This window comes from Hemiscyllium ocellatum, chromosome 25 (assembly GCF_020745735.1).
Source record: "Hemiscyllium ocellatum isolate sHemOce1 chromosome 25, sHemOce1.pat.X.cur, whole genome shotgun sequence".
Classification (NCBI taxonomy): domain Eukaryota; kingdom Metazoa; phylum Chordata; class Chondrichthyes; order Orectolobiformes; family Hemiscylliidae; genus Hemiscyllium; species Hemiscyllium ocellatum.
Window position 1 is genome coordinate 50,635,946 of NC_083425.1, and position 18,863 is coordinate 50,654,808.

The following is an 18,863-nucleotide window of genomic DNA, read 5'->3' on the forward strand; positions in this document are numbered from 1 at the left end:
CTCCATGGAGCAGCAGGTTTCACATGTACGTGCATTGAGATAAGTACATGAATAAGAAAGGTCTAGAGGGATATGAACCAAGTGCAACTGGGTTGGACTAGTTTAATTTGGGATTATGGCTGGCATGGACTGATTAGACCAAACGGTCTGTTTCAATGCTGTCTGTCTGCAATGCTCAGTGACTTCATCTTAATCACGGTGGGTGGCACGGTGGCTCAGTGGCTATCTCACAGCACCGGGGACTCAGGTTCAATTCCACTCTTGGGCAGCTGTCTGTGTGGAGTTTGCACATTCTCCCTGTGTCTGCGTGGGTTTCATTTGGGTGCTTTGGTTTCCTCCCACAGTCCAAAGATGTGCCGTACAGTAGTCAGGTGAAAATGTAGGGTAATGGGTCTGGGTGGGCTACTCTTCGGAGGGTCGGTGTGGACTTGGTGGGCCGAAGGGCCTGTTTCCAACACGGTAGGGATTCCAATTCTGTAAATATGTTTACTTTGAATTTTATTTGAGCTAATCTTATCTTGGTGGTCCCTTGTTTTCGCCTCCCTGGGAAGTGGGGAAGTTTTTGTGACTTTCTCACATGCAACAAAGAATGGTACAAAGTAAGTGTCTGATGGCAAGCTATACACCAGATCTTGTTTACTGCGATCAGCAGCACCGGTGACAAGCCACTGAGTGAGATCCACAAGGTAAGTGCTCACAGCCAGCAATGGGTGTGTGTGCACTTTCAGCTTACACCTCAGTATGAGAATTCTGTCATCAAATTTGCTTCCTCCTCTCCATAGGATCGGCCTGGTTCACACATGTGCTATAGGGGCTGCACATCTAATGGTATCGCGCTGTTCTCCAGTTCAGATATTGGTGTTTGGTCCATTGGATGAGACAGTATTTAGCAGGTTTATATATAAATAAACTTCTTATATGAAGAATTGTAAACTTCAACTTAGAAAGAGTTAACCGTTTAATTTTTAAATAATCATCTTTAAATTAATTCCGTAATTCCCCATGGTTTACTAAAGTCTGAAGAAATTTAATTTTCTGCTTGTAGATACAGGAACTGCTCGTTAATTAGACATTGTTAGTCCAAAGATGTGCAGGTCAGGTGAATTGGCCATGCTAAATTGCCCATAGTGTTAGGGAAAAGGGGTAAATGTAGGGGTATGGGTGGGTTGCGCTTCGGCGGGTCGGTGTGGACTTGTTGGGCCGAAGGGCCTGTTTTCACACTGTAGGTAATCTAATCTAATTGTTGCCAAAGTAACTCAAATCTCTTTACACTCCTTTTGTCCCCATGACCTTACCTATCAGAATCTCAGTCTGGAAAGCCCCCCCCCCAGTATCTCCAGGACTATGTGAGAGAGAGTTTCAGATTTCCCTCACCCTTAGTGTGAAAAAGTTCCTCCTGTTTGCAGCCTCACTCCAACAAGACCCTTGACTGAGAGTGGAGACCTTGCAGGTCCATGGGAGTCCTCTGGAGGTCTTTGGAAGATGAACTAAGCTGCTTGCTACACAGTCTGAGGGACGAGCCTTTTAAAAAGCACATTTGCCATGTCTTTGTGAAGTTAAACTGTCGCTGAAGAGCGAGCAAAACGCAAATGTCTTGCTGACTCGGATCAAATTAAACAACAAAAGGAATTTGCATTGAAATGATATTTTATAACTTAGAAAATTCCATATGTTAAAGTGAAGCAAATGGGACAGATGTGGCCTTTGTCATATGCACAGCAAGATTCCACAAACAGCGATGACGAAGTAAATTGTACTTTGTTTTCCCTGCTGGCACCATCCTGGGCAGCAGGGGAGCTCTGTGCCCATCCTCATACCAGTGTCTGCCAGCAGCAGGCTTTATTTTCCCCTCTTCTTCTCTCTTGGGATAAGAAACATCAAGTTATTTTCATTGCATTACCCTGGCTGTGAAAATCTTCAAAACAGCTTTTGATTTAAGTGTAACTCCTGTCAGAAATTTCAGTCGTTTTTGTTCCCCAGTAGTGAGTGTGGAAGCTGTTTACTGCTCACCGCTCCTTGCAGGAACAGGGAGTTCTTAAAAGGGGTATTTTCACAGTGCCTAACCACATACAGTAACTCTGGGTGTCCCTACATGTGTGACCTTTTTAGAGATTTATGCTGCATCAAAGGTAGAAGGAATAGGTTTCCATAAGAATCCACTTCTGATACTTACTGGCTTAAGGAGCAGACACCATTGTTTTTACATTAATGTGATTTAAGATTCATTTCTGTATTTTTAATTGCAGGATCGAAAAACAAAATTTGCATTTAACTCAGAGTTTTCAGAATGGTCCATTTGCTTCCATTGTTAAATCTACATTTTTCAAACACTTTCTACAAGGATAGAGGAAGAAACAAAATTGTCTGCATGGGGTTTGCACCTTCTCCCCGTGTCTCTGTGGGTTTCCTCTGGGTGCTCCCACAGTCCAAAGCTGTGCAGGTTAAGTGGATTGGCCATGCTAAATTGCCCCATAGTGTCCAGGGATCTGCCGTCTAGGTGGGTTAGCCATGGGAAATGCAGGGTTACAGGTATAGGGTAGAGGGATGGGGATGGGTGGGATGCTTTTCCATGGGCCAGTGTGAACTCGATGGGCTGAATGGCCTGCTTGCACACTGTAGGGATTCTATGATTCTAAATTTGAGATATCGAGGCAGCCTGCATCAATGAAACCTGCACTAGAGCCAGAACTAAGAATTGAAACTTCAAGAGCCATGATTCACTTAGAATTCCTTCAAATCAGTGGATACAATTTGGGAAACCAAGTCTCCAACATTGGAAATGGCAACCACTCTCTGACTAAGACAATTCTAGAGAAGGTTAGAGCACTGGTGAGGCCCAGCAGCTACAACACAGAAGACATGGTTCTCAGCTTAGCATTAGGAACAGTTTGAGGTTTTTATTCTCACTTCGCAGCTTGTTGTATAAGGGAGTCAGTGTGGAAGCTCCCAGCAAAGATTGGCATGGTTCTGATGGAGAGTCATAGAGTTATCCAGCATGGAAACAGACCCTTGGGTTCAACTCATCCATGCTGACCATAATCCCAAGCTGAATTAGTCCCACCTGCCTGTACCTGGCCCATAGCCCTCTAAACCTTTCCTATTATGTACATATCCAAATGTTTAATTAAACATTGTACCTGTATCTGCGTCCACCACTTTGTCTGGCAGTTCATACCACACATGAAACACTCTCTGTAAAAATGTTGCCCCTTTTTAAATCTTTCTCCTCTCGCCTTATAAATATGCACTCTCGTTTTGAACTTCCCCACCTTAAAGACAAGACCTTTCCTCTTCACCCTATCCATGCCTCTCATGATTTTATAAACCTCTATAAGGTCACCCCTCAACCTCCTACATTCCAGTAAACAAAGGGCTCTGGCCTATTCACCTATTGTTATAACTCAAACCATTCGTGACAACATCCTGGTAATTCTTTTGTGAACCTTCTCTGTTCAAGTAATTTCAGACCTGAAACATTAACTCGGTTTCTTTCCCCACATAAGCTGCCAGACCTGCTGAGTTTCTGCAGCGCTATCTACATTTGCTTCTGCCTCATCATCTGCAGTATTTTTGTTTTGATTCAAAAGAATGGAGTGGGCCAGATTTTACCGAAACCTTAACTTCTGAAGTCACAGGAAAGTTCTGGGGCTTGGCATTTGGAAATTGAATAATGTATTCCATAGTTGCGAAACAGCTCAGTGTTGCAAGTTCCACATGGGGGGTGGGGGTGGGGGGAGAGTGGGGAGGAGGGCTCAATCTATCCATGAATGGTTGAGATGGAATAAAGCCAGGATTCAAAAGTTATTTTTGTTTAATATTCCTCCTGAATAGATTTCATACGCAGTAATGCAGGATTGTTTCTTTTAAATGTGCACATTGATGTCTATGTGCAAGAGACAGCAGCAACTCGTGCTCCAGAATGTAGGAAGCAAAGGATTTCACTCCAGCCTGATTCCCTTACTGTTATATAAGGAACAGCGCTGACTAAATGACAGGTGCATCCACAGGTATTTCACTCTAACATTTGCTCATGAATCATCGTTTCTGGAGTTGACCTATTTTCACCAAGAGTAAATGAAACATGCAATATTGGCATCCTGAAGTGGCAGAGACCCTCAGCAATACATGCGAGATAATGCCAGAACAGAAAATTAAAGTCAACCCCATTACCGGGTTTCAATGAGTTAAAATTTCATCTAATGTTATTCCCACTCAAAGTTGTCAGTTCTGTCACTCCACAACCTCTGTTTGGGACCAGCGTAGGCTTTGATTAGCCTGACTCTGATTATTGCTTATAAATACTATATGATTAATCTATATGCAAATATAAACAAGGCACAAATATATACACCAATGTATGGTTTTTTTGTGCGTCTTCTGTGAGAGATTCCTTTACTGCTGCATTTTACTGCTGTTACATCTTTAATCCTGCACTATACTGCTCACACAAACCCATACACAGATATATTCAACTACACAAACACTTCTATTCACACACAAAGATACTTCTGGGCATAGATTTCACAAATCTGTTCCGAAATATAAATCCACATGCGGATTTCTGAACAGAAGCACAAAAACTCACAGCTGTACATAGAATCTCTCTCTCTCACACACACACAAACTGCTGTGTACATAAATACATCCTCACATATACACTGATACCAATGTGCACACAGATGCCTGTAGGTGCTGTGCTTTTCCAGCTCCACACTCTTGTCTCTGAGCTACAGCGTCTGCAGTCCTCACTTTCTCCTGCCTGTGGGTTTAGACAGGCTCACCACCTGGGTACAGATAGAGAAAGCTGTCCCTATACAAGCTGTGCATGTACAGGTAGGTACACCGAGAACACAACTACAAGAGATTCCTGTTAAGTGAATGCAGCCATCCCCTACCCATCTTTAATATCTTGAATCAAACGATTCTGAGGCTTGTACACAGCGAACAGGCATCGTGACAACGACCATGTGCTCAGCTCAAAAGAGCCCACTGAAAGCCAACAGAAATCCTGGTCGGATTTTTCAGCCTGGGGATCTTGGACCGTCAGACTGAGTGACTGACAGACAGCTCCATTGGTATGAAGCAATCCCTTTCTCTCCCCCCACCCCTTCAAGAATCCCAATGATTCAAACCAACAAAACACACACACACACACACAGGGAAATCCTTCAGCCCGGCTTCCTAGCGTGCAGCCGGCTAATGGTACTCGCTCGCTCTTTGCAGAACATCCCAGAACATAGGGGACCAATTTCCATTCACACATCAGCCGGCATTAGGAGTCGAACCGTCCCGGGAGGGGGAGGAGAGGGGCAGTGAGATAAAACAGCCCTTTCTCTAATTCAGAGCAATATTCCAATGTTCAGCAACAGGGCGTGAATTGGACAGACTCTTTATTACAGAGCTAGATGTGTGTAACTTTTCACTTTTTTAAACATTCGGAATAAAGCGATTCAGCACTAGTAGGCAACCAAGGAGGGGGTGGAGGGGAAGCAGAAACACTGAAAAGGAGACAGGCAGACAAGTCAATGCAGGAATTAAAAACCCCCTACCGTTCAGTGTGCGAGAGCTGGGGTAAAGGATATGGGTTACAGACCAGCTTAAGACACCAGCTCCTGGGGCGAGTTGTCTGTTTCAGATGGAAAAAGACGACGGGGGCGAGGGCAGGGTAAGGCAGGTGCTGCTGGCTGGCACTCGGTTCCTGCCGGGTTCCGCTGCCCTCCGCTCCCTCCGGGAGCTCCCTGTACTCCGAGCCGGGCTCCTTGCACTCAGCGCCGGGCTCCTGCACTTCCCTCCGCCTGCCCTCTCGGTCCAGGTCGTTCAGCTTGATGAAAGTAGTGGGCAGAGGCGCTCTCCCTTCTCCCTTCGGACTGGTGTCCCTCTCATCCTCAGCCATCTCCCCCCCTCTCCCAGGCAGCCAAGTGAGAGTTCGAACAGTCCCTGGAAGCAACAATTTCAAGGGATTTCGCCCTGTTTCTCCGTCTCTCCTGCTGGTTCTTAAAGAGCTGTCAGAACATCAAATTGCTCCTTTGGAGTCAATTCCAACTCAGGCATGGTGAGAGCAAAAATCAGGTCAAGTCTTTCCCCCTTCACATCGAAAATGCTTTGCATTGACTGGTGAAATCTTCAGCTCTCTCTCCCATTCATCTAACATCTTCTTTGGAAACCATCTTTACATAACAACAACGTGAATCCCCAATAGGGACTGTCTCTCTTTTGATTTAGTTCCTTAAAAAAATAAGACAAACAGAATGTTGCTTAGAGTTGGAAGATGTTTCAAGCGTGTTGTGCAAGATCTCTTTGTCTCGGCTCCTCTACAGAGATGATGAAGTAGTTCTGTGAAACATCTGAGAATTCATTGACTATTGTAGAGAGAGAGAGACAGAGAACCCCTCGCCGAAACAATGCATTTATTTTTCCGCCCTCTCTCACAAACATAAAAGAAGAAACTACATTTTAAAGACCAAAATTAAAGCTCTTTTGAAAGAAAATCCTCTCCCCCGGAGAATCTGTAGTCTTCAGAGGATGATGATGATGAAATTAATCAAAAGCTGTATCTTTGCAACACAACCCTCGCAGAAGGATCTCCCCTCTCTTTCGTTTTGTTTTACCCTGAAGCAGAAATTATTGATGCAAATTCTTGTGATGCATTTAATTCCCACTCATAATGATTTTTTTTTCCACTCTCCTGAAGTCCTGGTGAAAACCAACAGCTGACAAGAGATTTTAAAAGAGAGAGATAAAAAAATAACGAGAGAGATGCGTGCTTCTTGCAAATAAAGGGATCCCACTATAAACGATGATGTCTCTTTTTATTATATTCTGAGGCAAGAATAACTGATGGCAAATTCATTTTGTTTTTGGAGAGTGGGAGAGGGGAGGCTGCATGAGAAAGAATCTTCCGCCGGCAGGTTTACTGGAAGTGTTGCTTGAAGTCTGTTGCTCTGGCTCCCTTGCTGTGACTGGCGCTATGTTGGGTTGTGCTGGAGATGCCAGCAGCCACACACCAGAGGCTGCACCCTCGCAGCTGGAATCCCAGGCAAACTTCAGATACTCGCTACTTCCCCCTCCCCTCAGGACCCGCCTCCCCTCCACCACCATTGGTTGACCGCCCCACGCCGGGCTCCCATTCAGAGCGCACCCTGCGAGCGGTCTCGCTTTCCATTGGTCGGAACGGTTGTCCATCATCGTCGAGACCCCGCCCTCCTCGTGCCACCGCTGGAATCGCACGGAAACTTCAGGCCCCGCCTTCCATTGTCTCCGGTTGGCCCACGGTCCCAACGCTTTGGACCAACGGAGACGAAACTCGACCCAGTCTCCTGATTCTATTGATCACCACTTCTGTCGATCAGCAATGGCAACACGGACGCCCCGCCCACTTCCACTCCGATTCGTGCAGAGGCTGCCAATCACCCAGCCCACCTGCTGACCAATAGGACGCGGAAAAGGACCGCCCCCTGAGCAATGATTGGCTTCTCACACCGGCTACCCTGCGGAGCGACGACCAATAGAAATGGTCGTCATCCCCTACTCCTCTTGTGATTGGCTGTTTCTCAGTTCAATAGAAACCAACCGCAGCCTTCGACTTGGAAGAGGGGCACGTGGTTATTGGCCAGGGGAAATAAGAGGCAGATATGAGGGTAATCAGGGAGGATATGGGGCAAGTGGCACAGAGCCTGGAAAAGGGGGAAATATGGGTGAAAGTAGGAGAATGTGTAAGCAAGAGAAGAAAATATGGAGTCAGTTATGTGGCAAGAGACAGATATGGAGCAATAGGAAGCCTTTGGGGCTAGAGGAAGAATATGCCAGTAAGGAGGGTAGATATCAGAACTGAGGGGAATATAGGGGAGGGGGGGAATTGGCAAGGAGAGTAGATCTGAGGAAAATATGGAGGCAAGGTGACAATATGGGCAAGAGAAAATTATTGGATATGGGGAAAATATGGCGCAAGTAGGGAAAATATGGGGTAAGAAGAGAGAAAATGGGCCAAGAGGGTATAAGTTGGGGCCAATAGATAGATATAGGGCAAGTTGGGAGAAGATAGGTGGCATGGTGCCTCACAGCACCAGGGACTTGGGTTCAATTCCACCCTTGGCGACTGTCTGTGTGGAGTTTGCATGTTCTCCCTGTGTCTGTGTGGGTTTCCTCTGGGTGCTCCGGTTTCCTCCCACAGTCCAAAGGTGTGCAGGTCAGGTGAATTGGCCGTGCTGAATTGCTCATAGCGTTCAGGGATGTGTAGGTTAGGTGCATTAGTCAGGGGAAATGTAAAGTAGAAGGGGAATGGGTCTGGGTGGGATACTCTTCGGAGGGTTGTTGTGGACTTGTTAGGCCAAGCGGCCTGTTTCCACACTGTAGGGATTCGGTGATTCTGTGGAAGTAGGAACAAGAGGAAATTATGGGGGCAAGTGACAAATATGCAACAATGAGGAAGAATTATAAGGCAAGAGAGTAGAATTTGGGGCTAGAGAGACTACATGGGGATAAGAACAAAGAATATGTGGGAGGAGGACGATCCAGAATCTTTAGCAGGTTATTTCCTGAAGCACAGAAGGGCTCATTTGATGCTTTGTTGGCTCTTTGAAAGAGCTACCCAGTTAATATCAACCCCACCTCCCTCACCAGGCATTCCCCATCACCTTGCTTTTAATTGTATATCCAAAAACCTTATACCTGAATGGTTCAAGGGAATGAGGATTTTTAGTTGCATGGTTGAGTTGGAAAGGCTGGGGTTGGCATGGAGTCATTCAGTACTGAAACAGGTCCTTCGGTCCAACTGATCTGCGCCAATTGGGCATCCCAATCTGATCCAGTCCTGCTTGCTGCAAGACGATTAAGGATGATCTGACCAAGGTAGACAGGATTATGACAGCTTTAGATTTGATAGACAAAGTAAAGGAGTTCCTGTTTGCTGCATGCACAGAGGTTAGATGACCTTAATTTAAACACCTGGGCAAGTAATGTGTGGAGTGGGGCGATAACGTGGGGAAGATTAATGCAGTGAATAGGGAAGACCTGGGATTCGCTGCCTCCAGGAGGGTAGAAATGTAGATAGTCATGACTACAAAAGGAAATCGATTGAACATTGATGGGAAATTGTCTGGTTGTGTTCTGGGGTGAGCAAAAGCATAAGACTGACTGGATTGAAGGGCATGGAGACCTCTTTCAATGACCATGATTATACTTGCTTTCAGGCAGTATATTGCCGATTATAACAACCCATATAAAAATATTTTCTTATCTTTCCTCTGGTTCTTTTGCCCATTCTCTTAATCTGTCACAAAGAATATTTGTGTCACACAAGTGCCAGGTAATGACCATCTCTGGCAAGGGGACATTCAGTGACATTACTTTCACCGAATCCCCCACTATCAAATTCAATGAATTACAGTTGACCAGAGAATGAACTGTACCAGATGTATAAATACAGTGGCTATAATACAGGGGCTCAGTGGTTAGCATGTTTGCCTCACAGTATCAGGGACCTGCGTTCAATTCCAGCCTCAGGCGACTATGTGTGTGGAGTTTGCATGTACTCCCTGTGTTTTCTCTGGGTGCACTGGTTTCCTCTCCCAGTCCAAAGATATGCAGGTTAGGTGAATTGGCCACCCTAAATTGTCCATCGTGTCCAGGGATGTGTCAGGTAAGGTGGGTGGGTCTGGGTAGGATGCTCTTCAAAGGGTTGATGTGGACTCGATGGGCTGAATGGCCTGTTTCTACACAGAAGGGATTCTATGATTCTATGAATAGAGTAGGTCAGAGGCTTGGAATACAACTGCGAGTAACTCACCTCCTGACTCCCCAGGCTGTACGGATGAAGCTTCAATGACACTCAAGATGCTTGACACAATTTTGATTGGCATCCTGTCCATCATCTGCCATATGCACCCCCTCCCCACTGAGGCACAGCAGCAGCAATGTGTACCACCCACTGCAGTAACTCACCAAGGCTACTTTAACAACACCTTCTAAACCGATAACTTCTACCATCTAGAAGGACAAGGGGAGCAGGTACATGGGAGCACCACCCACAGCAACGTACCTAAGATGGCGCAATAAATGCAGACTTTGTAAACTTTTCACCACACTCATGTGAGTACATGTGACAATAAACCTGATTCTAATTTGAATACCATCCTGACTTGGAAATATATCTCTATTCCTTCAATGCCATTGGGTTAGAATCCTGGAACTTCCTTTCTAAAAGCATCATCAGCCTACCTACACTCAGAGGCTTGCAGTGGGTCAAGGAGACCACTCAGGATCATGTTCAACAGTGCAATTAGCAATAGGTAATAAATTCTGGTTTAGCCAGCCACACCTACATTTCACAAATTAATTTTTTTTAAAATTGTGGTAAATCCTCTAACATCTTGACCTACTTCTTAAAATATGTTGCCCCTGCATTGGCTATACGAGTCCAACTGAGATCTAACCAGTGATTTTGTAGGGATTTGCTTTTATCCTCAGGAAATAACATTCGTGGAGAGAGAAAGTTTCAATGAATCCTTCCCTTTGTTGTTCAGTTTACTGCATTAGACCATCCTCACTTATTCTCCTCCATTTCTTACCTATCTGATCATTCTGCAGAGACTCTCCCACAGTGGCTTCTATTCCTGTCCAGTGTCCACTTAGCTCTGGAGCTCCACAGAAGGCATGCTTGGATGCTCCTCTCTCAATCCCTTGGGACACACATTTTGCTGTTTGAAAACTTGGCCAAAGGGAAGGGATTCGGAATGGGGTGGAGGGGGAAGTGGTGCAGTTTCTCTGTATGTCTTGCTGCCATTTAGTTAATTTGAGAAATCCCTGTGAGGGGCAAGAATCTAGTCTGCAAGAAGAGCCAAGGAAAGGAGACAAAGTGCCAATTATTATTTTAGGTCATTGGCAAAAGGGAAAATGGCTAGCTTCATTGTTTTGCTTGTAATGCATCACCTTTCTGCTTAAATGGTTTCTCACCTAACTCCCTCCGACCCTGTAACCTTCTAGGATCGCTGTGTTCCTCTAATTCTGGCTCCATGTGCAACTCACAAGTCCTTCACCCTTCCATTCGTGGCCATGGGTTACAGAGAGTTGTGACACAACCCAGTCCATCAGGTAAGCCAGGCTTCCTTTCATTGACTCCATCTACATTTCCCGCTGCCCCAGGAAAGCAGCCAACACAGCCAAAGACCCTTTCCCACCGTGGGTACACTCTCTTCCACCCTCTTCTATTGGGCAGAAGGTATAAAAGTTTGAAAACACCGACAAAACAGATTTAAGAACAGCTTCTTCCCCGCTCTTATCAGATTTATGAATGGACAACTCATATATGAGAGATGATCTTTCCCTGTATCTTCTCTGTAGCTGTAACACTATTTCCTGCATTCTGTCAATTACCCTGACACACTTATGTAAGTTGGGATTTGTCTGGTTAGAGACAAAAAAATTACAGACGCTGGAATCCAGACAGGCAGGAGGCTGGGGGAACACAGGAAGGCAGGCAGCATCAGGAGGGACAGGCAGGAGGCTGGAAGAACACAGGAAGGCAGGCAGCATTAGGAGGGACAGGCAGGAGGCTGGAAGAACACAGGAAGGCAGGCAGCATCAGGAGGGACAGACAGGAGGCTGGAAGAACACAGCAAGGCAGGCAGCATCAGGAGGGACAGGCAGGAGGCTGGAAGAACACAGCAAGGCAGGCAGCATCAGGAGGGACAGGCAGGAGCCTGGAAGAACACAGCAAGGCAGGCAGCATAAGGAGGGACAGGCAGGAGGCTGGAAGAACACAGCAAGGCAGGCAGCATCAGGAGGGACAGGCAGGAGGCTGGGGGAACACAGGAAGCCAGGCAGCATCAGGGGATGCAGAAGTTGACATTTTGGTATAATCCTTCTGAAGGACTCAGGGTTTGTCTGGTCAGCATGCAAAACAATACTTTTCACTGTATCTCAGCGCATGAGACAATATTAAATCGAATAAAAGAAATCAAAGAATGAATTCAGTTCCTTTGTCTCCAAGTTTTGAAATTCTCTCCCAAAGTTCTCCCTGCCTCACTCCTTCTCTTTTATACCTTCCTCTTTGATCACATTTTTGTCCTAATACCTCCTCATGCAAATCTGTGTCAAAGTTTTACTGAAGTACCTCTGGAACTTTTCACTGTGCAGAGGTGTCACGTAGACGTGAGCTGTTGTGTTCATTGCTTTCAGTCACATCGTACATGCTTCGTGCGATGTCTCCAGTTTCCTATTCTGGGAATCTGTGGAAGAATTAATGAGGATTGTGACCATGGAACAAAAGTCTCCCCTCTCGAGTCTTTCACTCAGTAAGGCATCTTCTTCAAAGGGAACTTGCGCAGTGCAAACTTCTCACTTTGCAGATGTGTGAAGCAGAGCGGGGCTGTGACAGCAGAAAATTTACACTTCCTTTATAAATGTTAATTCATTTTGAAGCGAAGATGTCATTTTAAAACGAACAAGCCTTTCGAAAGAGTTGCTCTGCAAAAAAACACAAATGTCCTGCAGCGTTGGCTTGCTCTTGCAGCCAAGCTGTCGATGCAGCAGACTGTTTCCTTTCTAAACAAAAGCTGTTGCAGCAACTTGACCTCGCGTCCCTAAAGGCCAATAAACGCCCTTTAAATCTGAATGGTTGGCAAGATTGTGTGGCTCCTCTTCACGTTTTGACACATGCTGCTGAGTACACACGTGCCAGCTCACCTCTGTGAAGCTTTGAGTTACAAATGAGCGTGTGTGTGTGTCTGTGTGTGTATGTGTGTGTGTGTATGCATGTGTGTGTGCGTGAGTGTGTTTGTGTGTAACTGTGTGCGTGTGAGTGCTTGTGTGTGTGACTGTGTGTGCTTGTGTGTATGCGCACGCGCGTGTGAGAGTGTGTGACTGAGTGTGTGAGAATGTGTGTGCATGTGTGTGTTCGTGTGTGCATGTGTGTGTTTGTGTGAGTGCATGTGCATGTGAGAGTGTGTGTGCATGAGAGTGTGCGTGTGAGAGTGTGACTGTGAGAGTGTGTGTGTGTGTGTGAAAGTGTGTGTGAGTGTGTGTATGTGTGAGAGTGTGTGTGTGAGTGTGTATGTGTGAGAGTGTGTGTGAGAGTGTGTATGAGTGTGTGTGTGAGAGTGTATGTGTGTGTGAGAGTGTGTGTATGTGTGAGAATGTGTGAGAGAGTTTGTGTGCGTGAGAGTGTGTGTGTGAGAGTGTGTGTATGTGTGAGTGTGAGTACGTGAGAATGTGTGTGTGTGAGAGTGTGTGTGTGTGTGTGTGAGCGTGTGTGTATGTGTGTGAGTGTGAGTGTGTGAGAGTGTGTGTGCGTGTGCGTGTGAGAGTGTATTCTGGGGACTGGGGTTTGTAATCGATAATTTTAAATAAAATCTTTAATGAAGAAGAATTATCATCTGGAAGATTCGGGAATTAAGGGTCTAATGATGGCCATGAAATAATTATTGGGGAAAATGCTTCTGATTCATTAATCGCCTAAAGAACGTTATTGTCCCGTGTACTCAAGTGCAGAAGTACTGGAGTACAGTGAAAGGTTTACAATGTACTCTCCCCATGACACCATCTTAGATGCAAAGTACCGAGGTACAAACCTTAGATACAAAACAGAGAATAAAGAAAAATAAGTTGTATTACCTTACAATTATTCATAGTCTAAGTTACAGAAATAAAGTTAAAAAGATAAAAATTGCAGTCATTGAATTATAGAATCCTGACAGTGTGGAAGGAGGCCATTCAGCCCATTGAGTCTACACCAACCATCTGAAGAGTACCTCACCCAGACCCACCCCCCTACTCTATCCCTCTGGCCCTGCGTTTCCCATGGCTAGTCCACCTTGCCTGCATACCCCACGGCCAATCCACCTGACCTATTGGCAACACAGGGGGCTTCCACACATGGTCTGACTGGGCTTGCAAGTCACTGACCACCTGCACCAATCCCTAGTGTAACATCCGTCCCCACTCTGTTCCAGGCACGCTGGCCATCCCACTCAGCATGGGCCTCCATATGATTCCAGACCCACAACAATGTGGGATGACTCTTAACTGCCTCCAGGACAATTAGGGATGAGTAATAAATGCTGGTCTAGCCAGTGACCCCTACAATCCTGTGAACGAGTTAAAAGAAAAGTCATAATATGAACTCCTGTCATCAGGATAGAGCCATTGATCCTGGGAGAAGCAAACCAATGGCCTTTGTTGTGTGTGTGTTTGAGTATTGCAGCTGGTATTCTAGAGCTGGGCCCATGCAGTTAACAGTAATGTGTACTCTTAAGTTCAGCCTGATAGTCTCCCAAGCAACTATGAAATATTTTAGATATAATTTAATTGCTATTCAGTACTATGTAATAACTCTTTATTGCTTTTCAAGATTGAATCTATTGCCCGCTGGGGGCAATCCTTCCCCGCTGGGCATCAGTAACGTAGACCAATACCAGACCAGGATGGATTAATGGCAGTGATTCTGTTCAAAGCATCTAGGATGGTTTCAGTGAACACAACCATGACAGATAGCAAGCTGACAGAGGGGACAGTGTCATCAGATTAGCAATAGTAGCAGCAGCTGACCATCTTGTCTCATATAAAACAAAGAACTCTAGGCAAACTAGAGTCAATGGCAATCCGGGGAATACTCTCTGCTAGTCGGAGCCATACCTGGCTCACAGGTCAATGGTTGTGATTGTTGGAAGTCAGTTATCTCAGCTCCAAGGCATCTCTGCAGGATTTTACTTTTAGAATTAGAATTCCTACAATGTGGAAACAGGCCCTTAGGCCCAACAAATCCACACCAACCCTCCGAAGAGTAACCCATTTAGACCCATTTCCCTACATTTACCCCTGACTAATGTACCTAACCTACACACCCCTGAACACTATGGGCAATTTAGCAATGATCAATTCACCCTAACCTGCACATCTTTGGAATGTGTGAAGAAACCAGAGCACCCGGAGGAAACCCACACAGACATGGGGAGAATGTGCAAACTCCACACAGACAGTCTCCCACGGTTGGAACTGAACCTGGGTCCCTGGTGCTGTGAGGCAGCAGTGCTAAATGCTGAGCCACTGTGCCGCCCTGAACCAGTTCCTCAGGTTGATGTCTAAAGATGTGAAGGTGAGGTGGACTGGCCATGCTAAATTTCCCACAGTGTCCTGGGATGTGCAGGTTAGGTGGGTTGGCCATGCTAAATTTCCCACAGTGCACAGGGACGTGAGGGGGATTGGCCATTGGAATGTAAGGATAAGGTGAGAGGAGGGGGTCTGGGAGGGATGTTTTTCGAAGAGTCAGGGTGGACTTGATGGGCTGAAAAGTCTGCTTCCATTCTGTGAGGATTCTATGTTTCTAAATGTTATTCAGTAGGGTTTAGGCAACTGCTGGACATGCACATGGATTTTGGCAGTGTGGAAGAACAGAGGGATCTGGGTGTGCAAGTACATAAATCCTTCAAAATTGCCACCTGAGTGGATAGGGTTGTTAAGAAAGCATATGGTGTTTTGGCTTTCACTAACAGGGCAATCGTGTTTAAGAGCCGCGAGGTCTTGCTACAGTTCTACAAGTCTCTGGTGAGACCACACTTGGAATATTGTGTCCAGTTCTGGTCACTCTACTATAGAAAAGATACAGAGGCTTTGAAGAGGGTGCAAAGAAGGTTTAACCAGGATGCTGCCTGGCCTTATGAAGAGAGGTTGAATAAGCTCGGACTTTTCTCTCTGGAGAGAAGGAGAAAGAGAGGAGACCTGATCGAGCGATACAAGGCAATGAGAGGCATGGATAGAGTCAATAGCCAGAGACTTTTCCCCAGGGCAGGATTGACTGGTTCGAGGGGTCACAGGTTTAAGATATTAGGAGAAAGGTGTAGAGGGGATGTCGGAGGTAGGTTCTTTTTGCAGAGAGTTGTGAATGCATGGAATGCATTGTTAGTGGTGGTGGAAGCAGAGTCATTAGGGACATTTAAACGACTGATAGACATGCACATGGATAGCAGTGAGTTGAGGGGTGCATGGATTAAGTTATTTGATTTTACATTAGGATTAACCCTCGGCACCACATCGTGGGCCAAAGAGCCTGTTCTGTGCTGTACTTTCCTGTTTTCTATGTTCTACAGCTGACCCAACATTCTTCAGGCCCACTTTTCTGCCCTTTCCCTGTAACCTTTAATTCCCTTATTACACAAGGACTCTACCCCCACAGCTCCCTGTGACAATGATTTCCAAAGAGTCACAACCCTCTCAGAGAAAAAAAAACTCTTCCTCTCAGACTTAAGTTGGCACCCCTTCATTCTGAGACTATTCCTCTGGTCCTAGACTCCTACAATAAGGAGAAACATCCTCTCAGCATTTACGTCTCAGCAAGCCCCTTAATGTTTCAATGAGATCACCTCTCGTTCCTCTGAACTCCAGTGCGCTGAGTCCCAATCTGTTTAGTCTATGCTCATCAGACAATCCCTCCGTACCAGGGATCGTGCTTAGATCTTCTGAAGGTACCTTTGGCTCTGCAAATGTCTCTGCTCTTCAGTCGTGAGTCTGAATGTATCTTTACGTATCCAGCACCTTAAAAATGCACAGGATCAGTTGGCTTCTGTGTACCCAACAAGTCAGCAATAAAAAGAGCACCAGACTGATAGTAATACCAAGTCTCAATGAGAAACTGTCATCAACTAAGAAAAGCTAAATGGTGGAAAATAAGGAAGGTTTGTGAAGACCATGCAGAATCTCACCAAAGCACGAGGAACAGTCTGAATCGCCATGTTAGACTACAGCAATTGACATCAGGCACGAGAACAAAGGTTAGGTTCCTCAGGGGAAGGGTGAACATTCTTAAATTTAAGGAAAAGTATTTTAAGTCTGCAAGTATTAACAGGAATTAAATCACTTTATGGAGTAAATAAATATTGTTAAAATCATTTAAATTTATCAGGAAGCGCTTAAAATAAACTTTGAACAAATATCATCCAATAAGGAAATAGTTAAAATTACAGTTTAATTAACTAATTAGAGTGCAAAGGTTGAAAGCAGAGATGAGTTTATTAAAAATCATCATTAAGCACCTGGAAACCATAAAGCCACAATGATGATGTGCCAGTATTTCTTTTCAATCAAAAATGGCACAACCATCACAGAAGCAAAACAAAAGTGGGTGGCACGGTGGCACAGTGGTTAGCACTGCTGCCTCACAGCGCCTGAGACCCGGGTTCAATTCCCGACTCAGGCGACTGACTGTGTGGAGTTTGCACGTTCTCCCCGTGTCTGCGTGGGTTTCCTCCGGGTGCTCCGGTTTCCTCCCACAGTCCAAAGATGTGTGGGTCAGGTGAATTGGCCATGCTAAATTGCCCGTAGTGTTAGGTAAGGGGTAAATGTAGGGGTATGGGTGGGTTGCGCTTCGGCAGGTCGGTGTGGACTTGTTGGGCCGAAGGGCCTGTTTCCACACTGTAAGTAATCTAATCTAAAAAAATGGCGTGGACCATCCATGTTTCTAAAACGTGTGTAAAAATCACTCGGCAGAGGGGAACTGATACAAGTTAGCAGGTTTTCCCTCTATGTTGGAAACAATTAACATACTATAGTTATTCATTTTAAAGCATTTCACTGGTCTTTAAACAATTGAAAACATTATTTCAGCACAAGAGCAGGTTAATTCTGAAATATGTAACTTTTGAAACCTCCTCAAGTTTGACTAACAAATACAAGAAAAATTATGACTAAAATAAGAATATAGAAGTTAATATATCTTCATTAAAACAACAAAGCTTCTTAATTATGAACCCTTATTAGCTATTTATCTTTATTATCCAATAATTGATCTGGCCCTTTCAGATTTGTTACAAGCAAAAGAGGATTTTACATTGGAAAGTGCTAATCAGGTTGCAAGCTGAAATCCCAGACCAGTACAGAGCGGTGATGGGAATACAAAGCCGATCTAGCCCAAGAAGCTCATCAGACTTTATCGATTTCTTTATGCAGATAAGAAATCTGCATAATCTGTAACCTCATGGCCCGGCATATCCCCCTCTCAGCCATTACCCTCAAGCCAGGGAATCAAACCTGGTTCGTGTGGAGAGTGCAGGAGGACATGGGAGCAGCACCAGGCCTAACTTAAAATGAGGTGTCAACCTGGTGGAGCTACCAACAGATCTACAGCACAAGCAGCAAGTGAGAGAGCTAAGTGATCCCACAACCAACGGATCGGATCTGAACTCTGCAGTCTTGCCACACCCAGTCATGGACAATTAATTCAATGTTGGAAGAGACCCCACAAATATCCCTGCCCTCCATGATAGAAGAGGCCAGCAGATCAGTGTAAAAGATAAAGCTGAGGTTATGCAATAATCTTCAGTCAGAAGTACTGAGTGGATGATCCATCTCGGGCTCCTGCAGTGGTCCCCATCATTAAATAAAGCAGTCTTCAGCCAATTCGAGTCACTCCATGTGATATCAAGAAATGGTTGGGAGGCACTGAATACAGCAAAGACTATGGGCCCTGACAACATTCCAGCAATAGTACTGAAGACTTGCACTCCAGAACTTGATTTGGAGATGCCGGTGTTGGACTGAGGTGTACAAAGTTAAAAATCACACAACACCAGGTTATAGTCCAACAGGTTTATTTGGAAGCACTAGTTTTCAGAGCGCTGCTCCTTCATCAGGTGGTTGTGGAGTGTAAGATTGTAAGACGCAGAATTTATAGCAAAAGTTTACAGTGTGATTTAACTGACATTATGTATTGAAAAAGACCTGGATTGTTTGGTAAGACTGTATGATGGAATACTCTTTACCTGCCTGGATGGGTGCAGCTCCAACAACACTCAAGAAGCTTGATATTATCCTGGACAAAGCAGTCCGCTTGATTAGCACCACATCCAGAAGCATTCACGCCCTCCCCCACTGATGCT

The 18,863-nt window shown here is 45.2% G+C and overlaps 1 protein-coding gene across 3 annotated transcripts in view; it reads right to left on the reverse strand.

Moving 5' to 3' along the window:
* LOC132827674 (voltage-dependent T-type calcium channel subunit alpha-1G-like) overlaps nucleotides 1-6,690 on the reverse strand; it is a 32,510-nt gene extending 25,820 nt beyond the window's left edge. Inside the window, exons 1-2 of one of the 3 annotated variants that reach the window (XR_009646024.1) lie at nucleotides 4,896-4,968; nucleotides 1,718-1,861 (exon numbers count right to left, since the gene is read on the reverse strand). Coding sequence is in view for 2 of the 3 variants with exons in the window: in XM_060844317.1 (XP_060700300.1) it covers nucleotides 1,840-1,861; nucleotides 5,550-5,893 (366 nt within the window). In the remaining variant the exon portion in view is untranslated. Of the gene's footprint in view, nucleotides 1-1,717; nucleotides 1,862-4,895; nucleotides 4,969-5,549 lie in introns of those variants that run through there. The other 2 variants (XM_060844317.1, XM_060844318.1) reach the window with 2 other exon arrangements.
* Nucleotides 6,691-18,863: the final 12,173 nt, after the last annotated feature.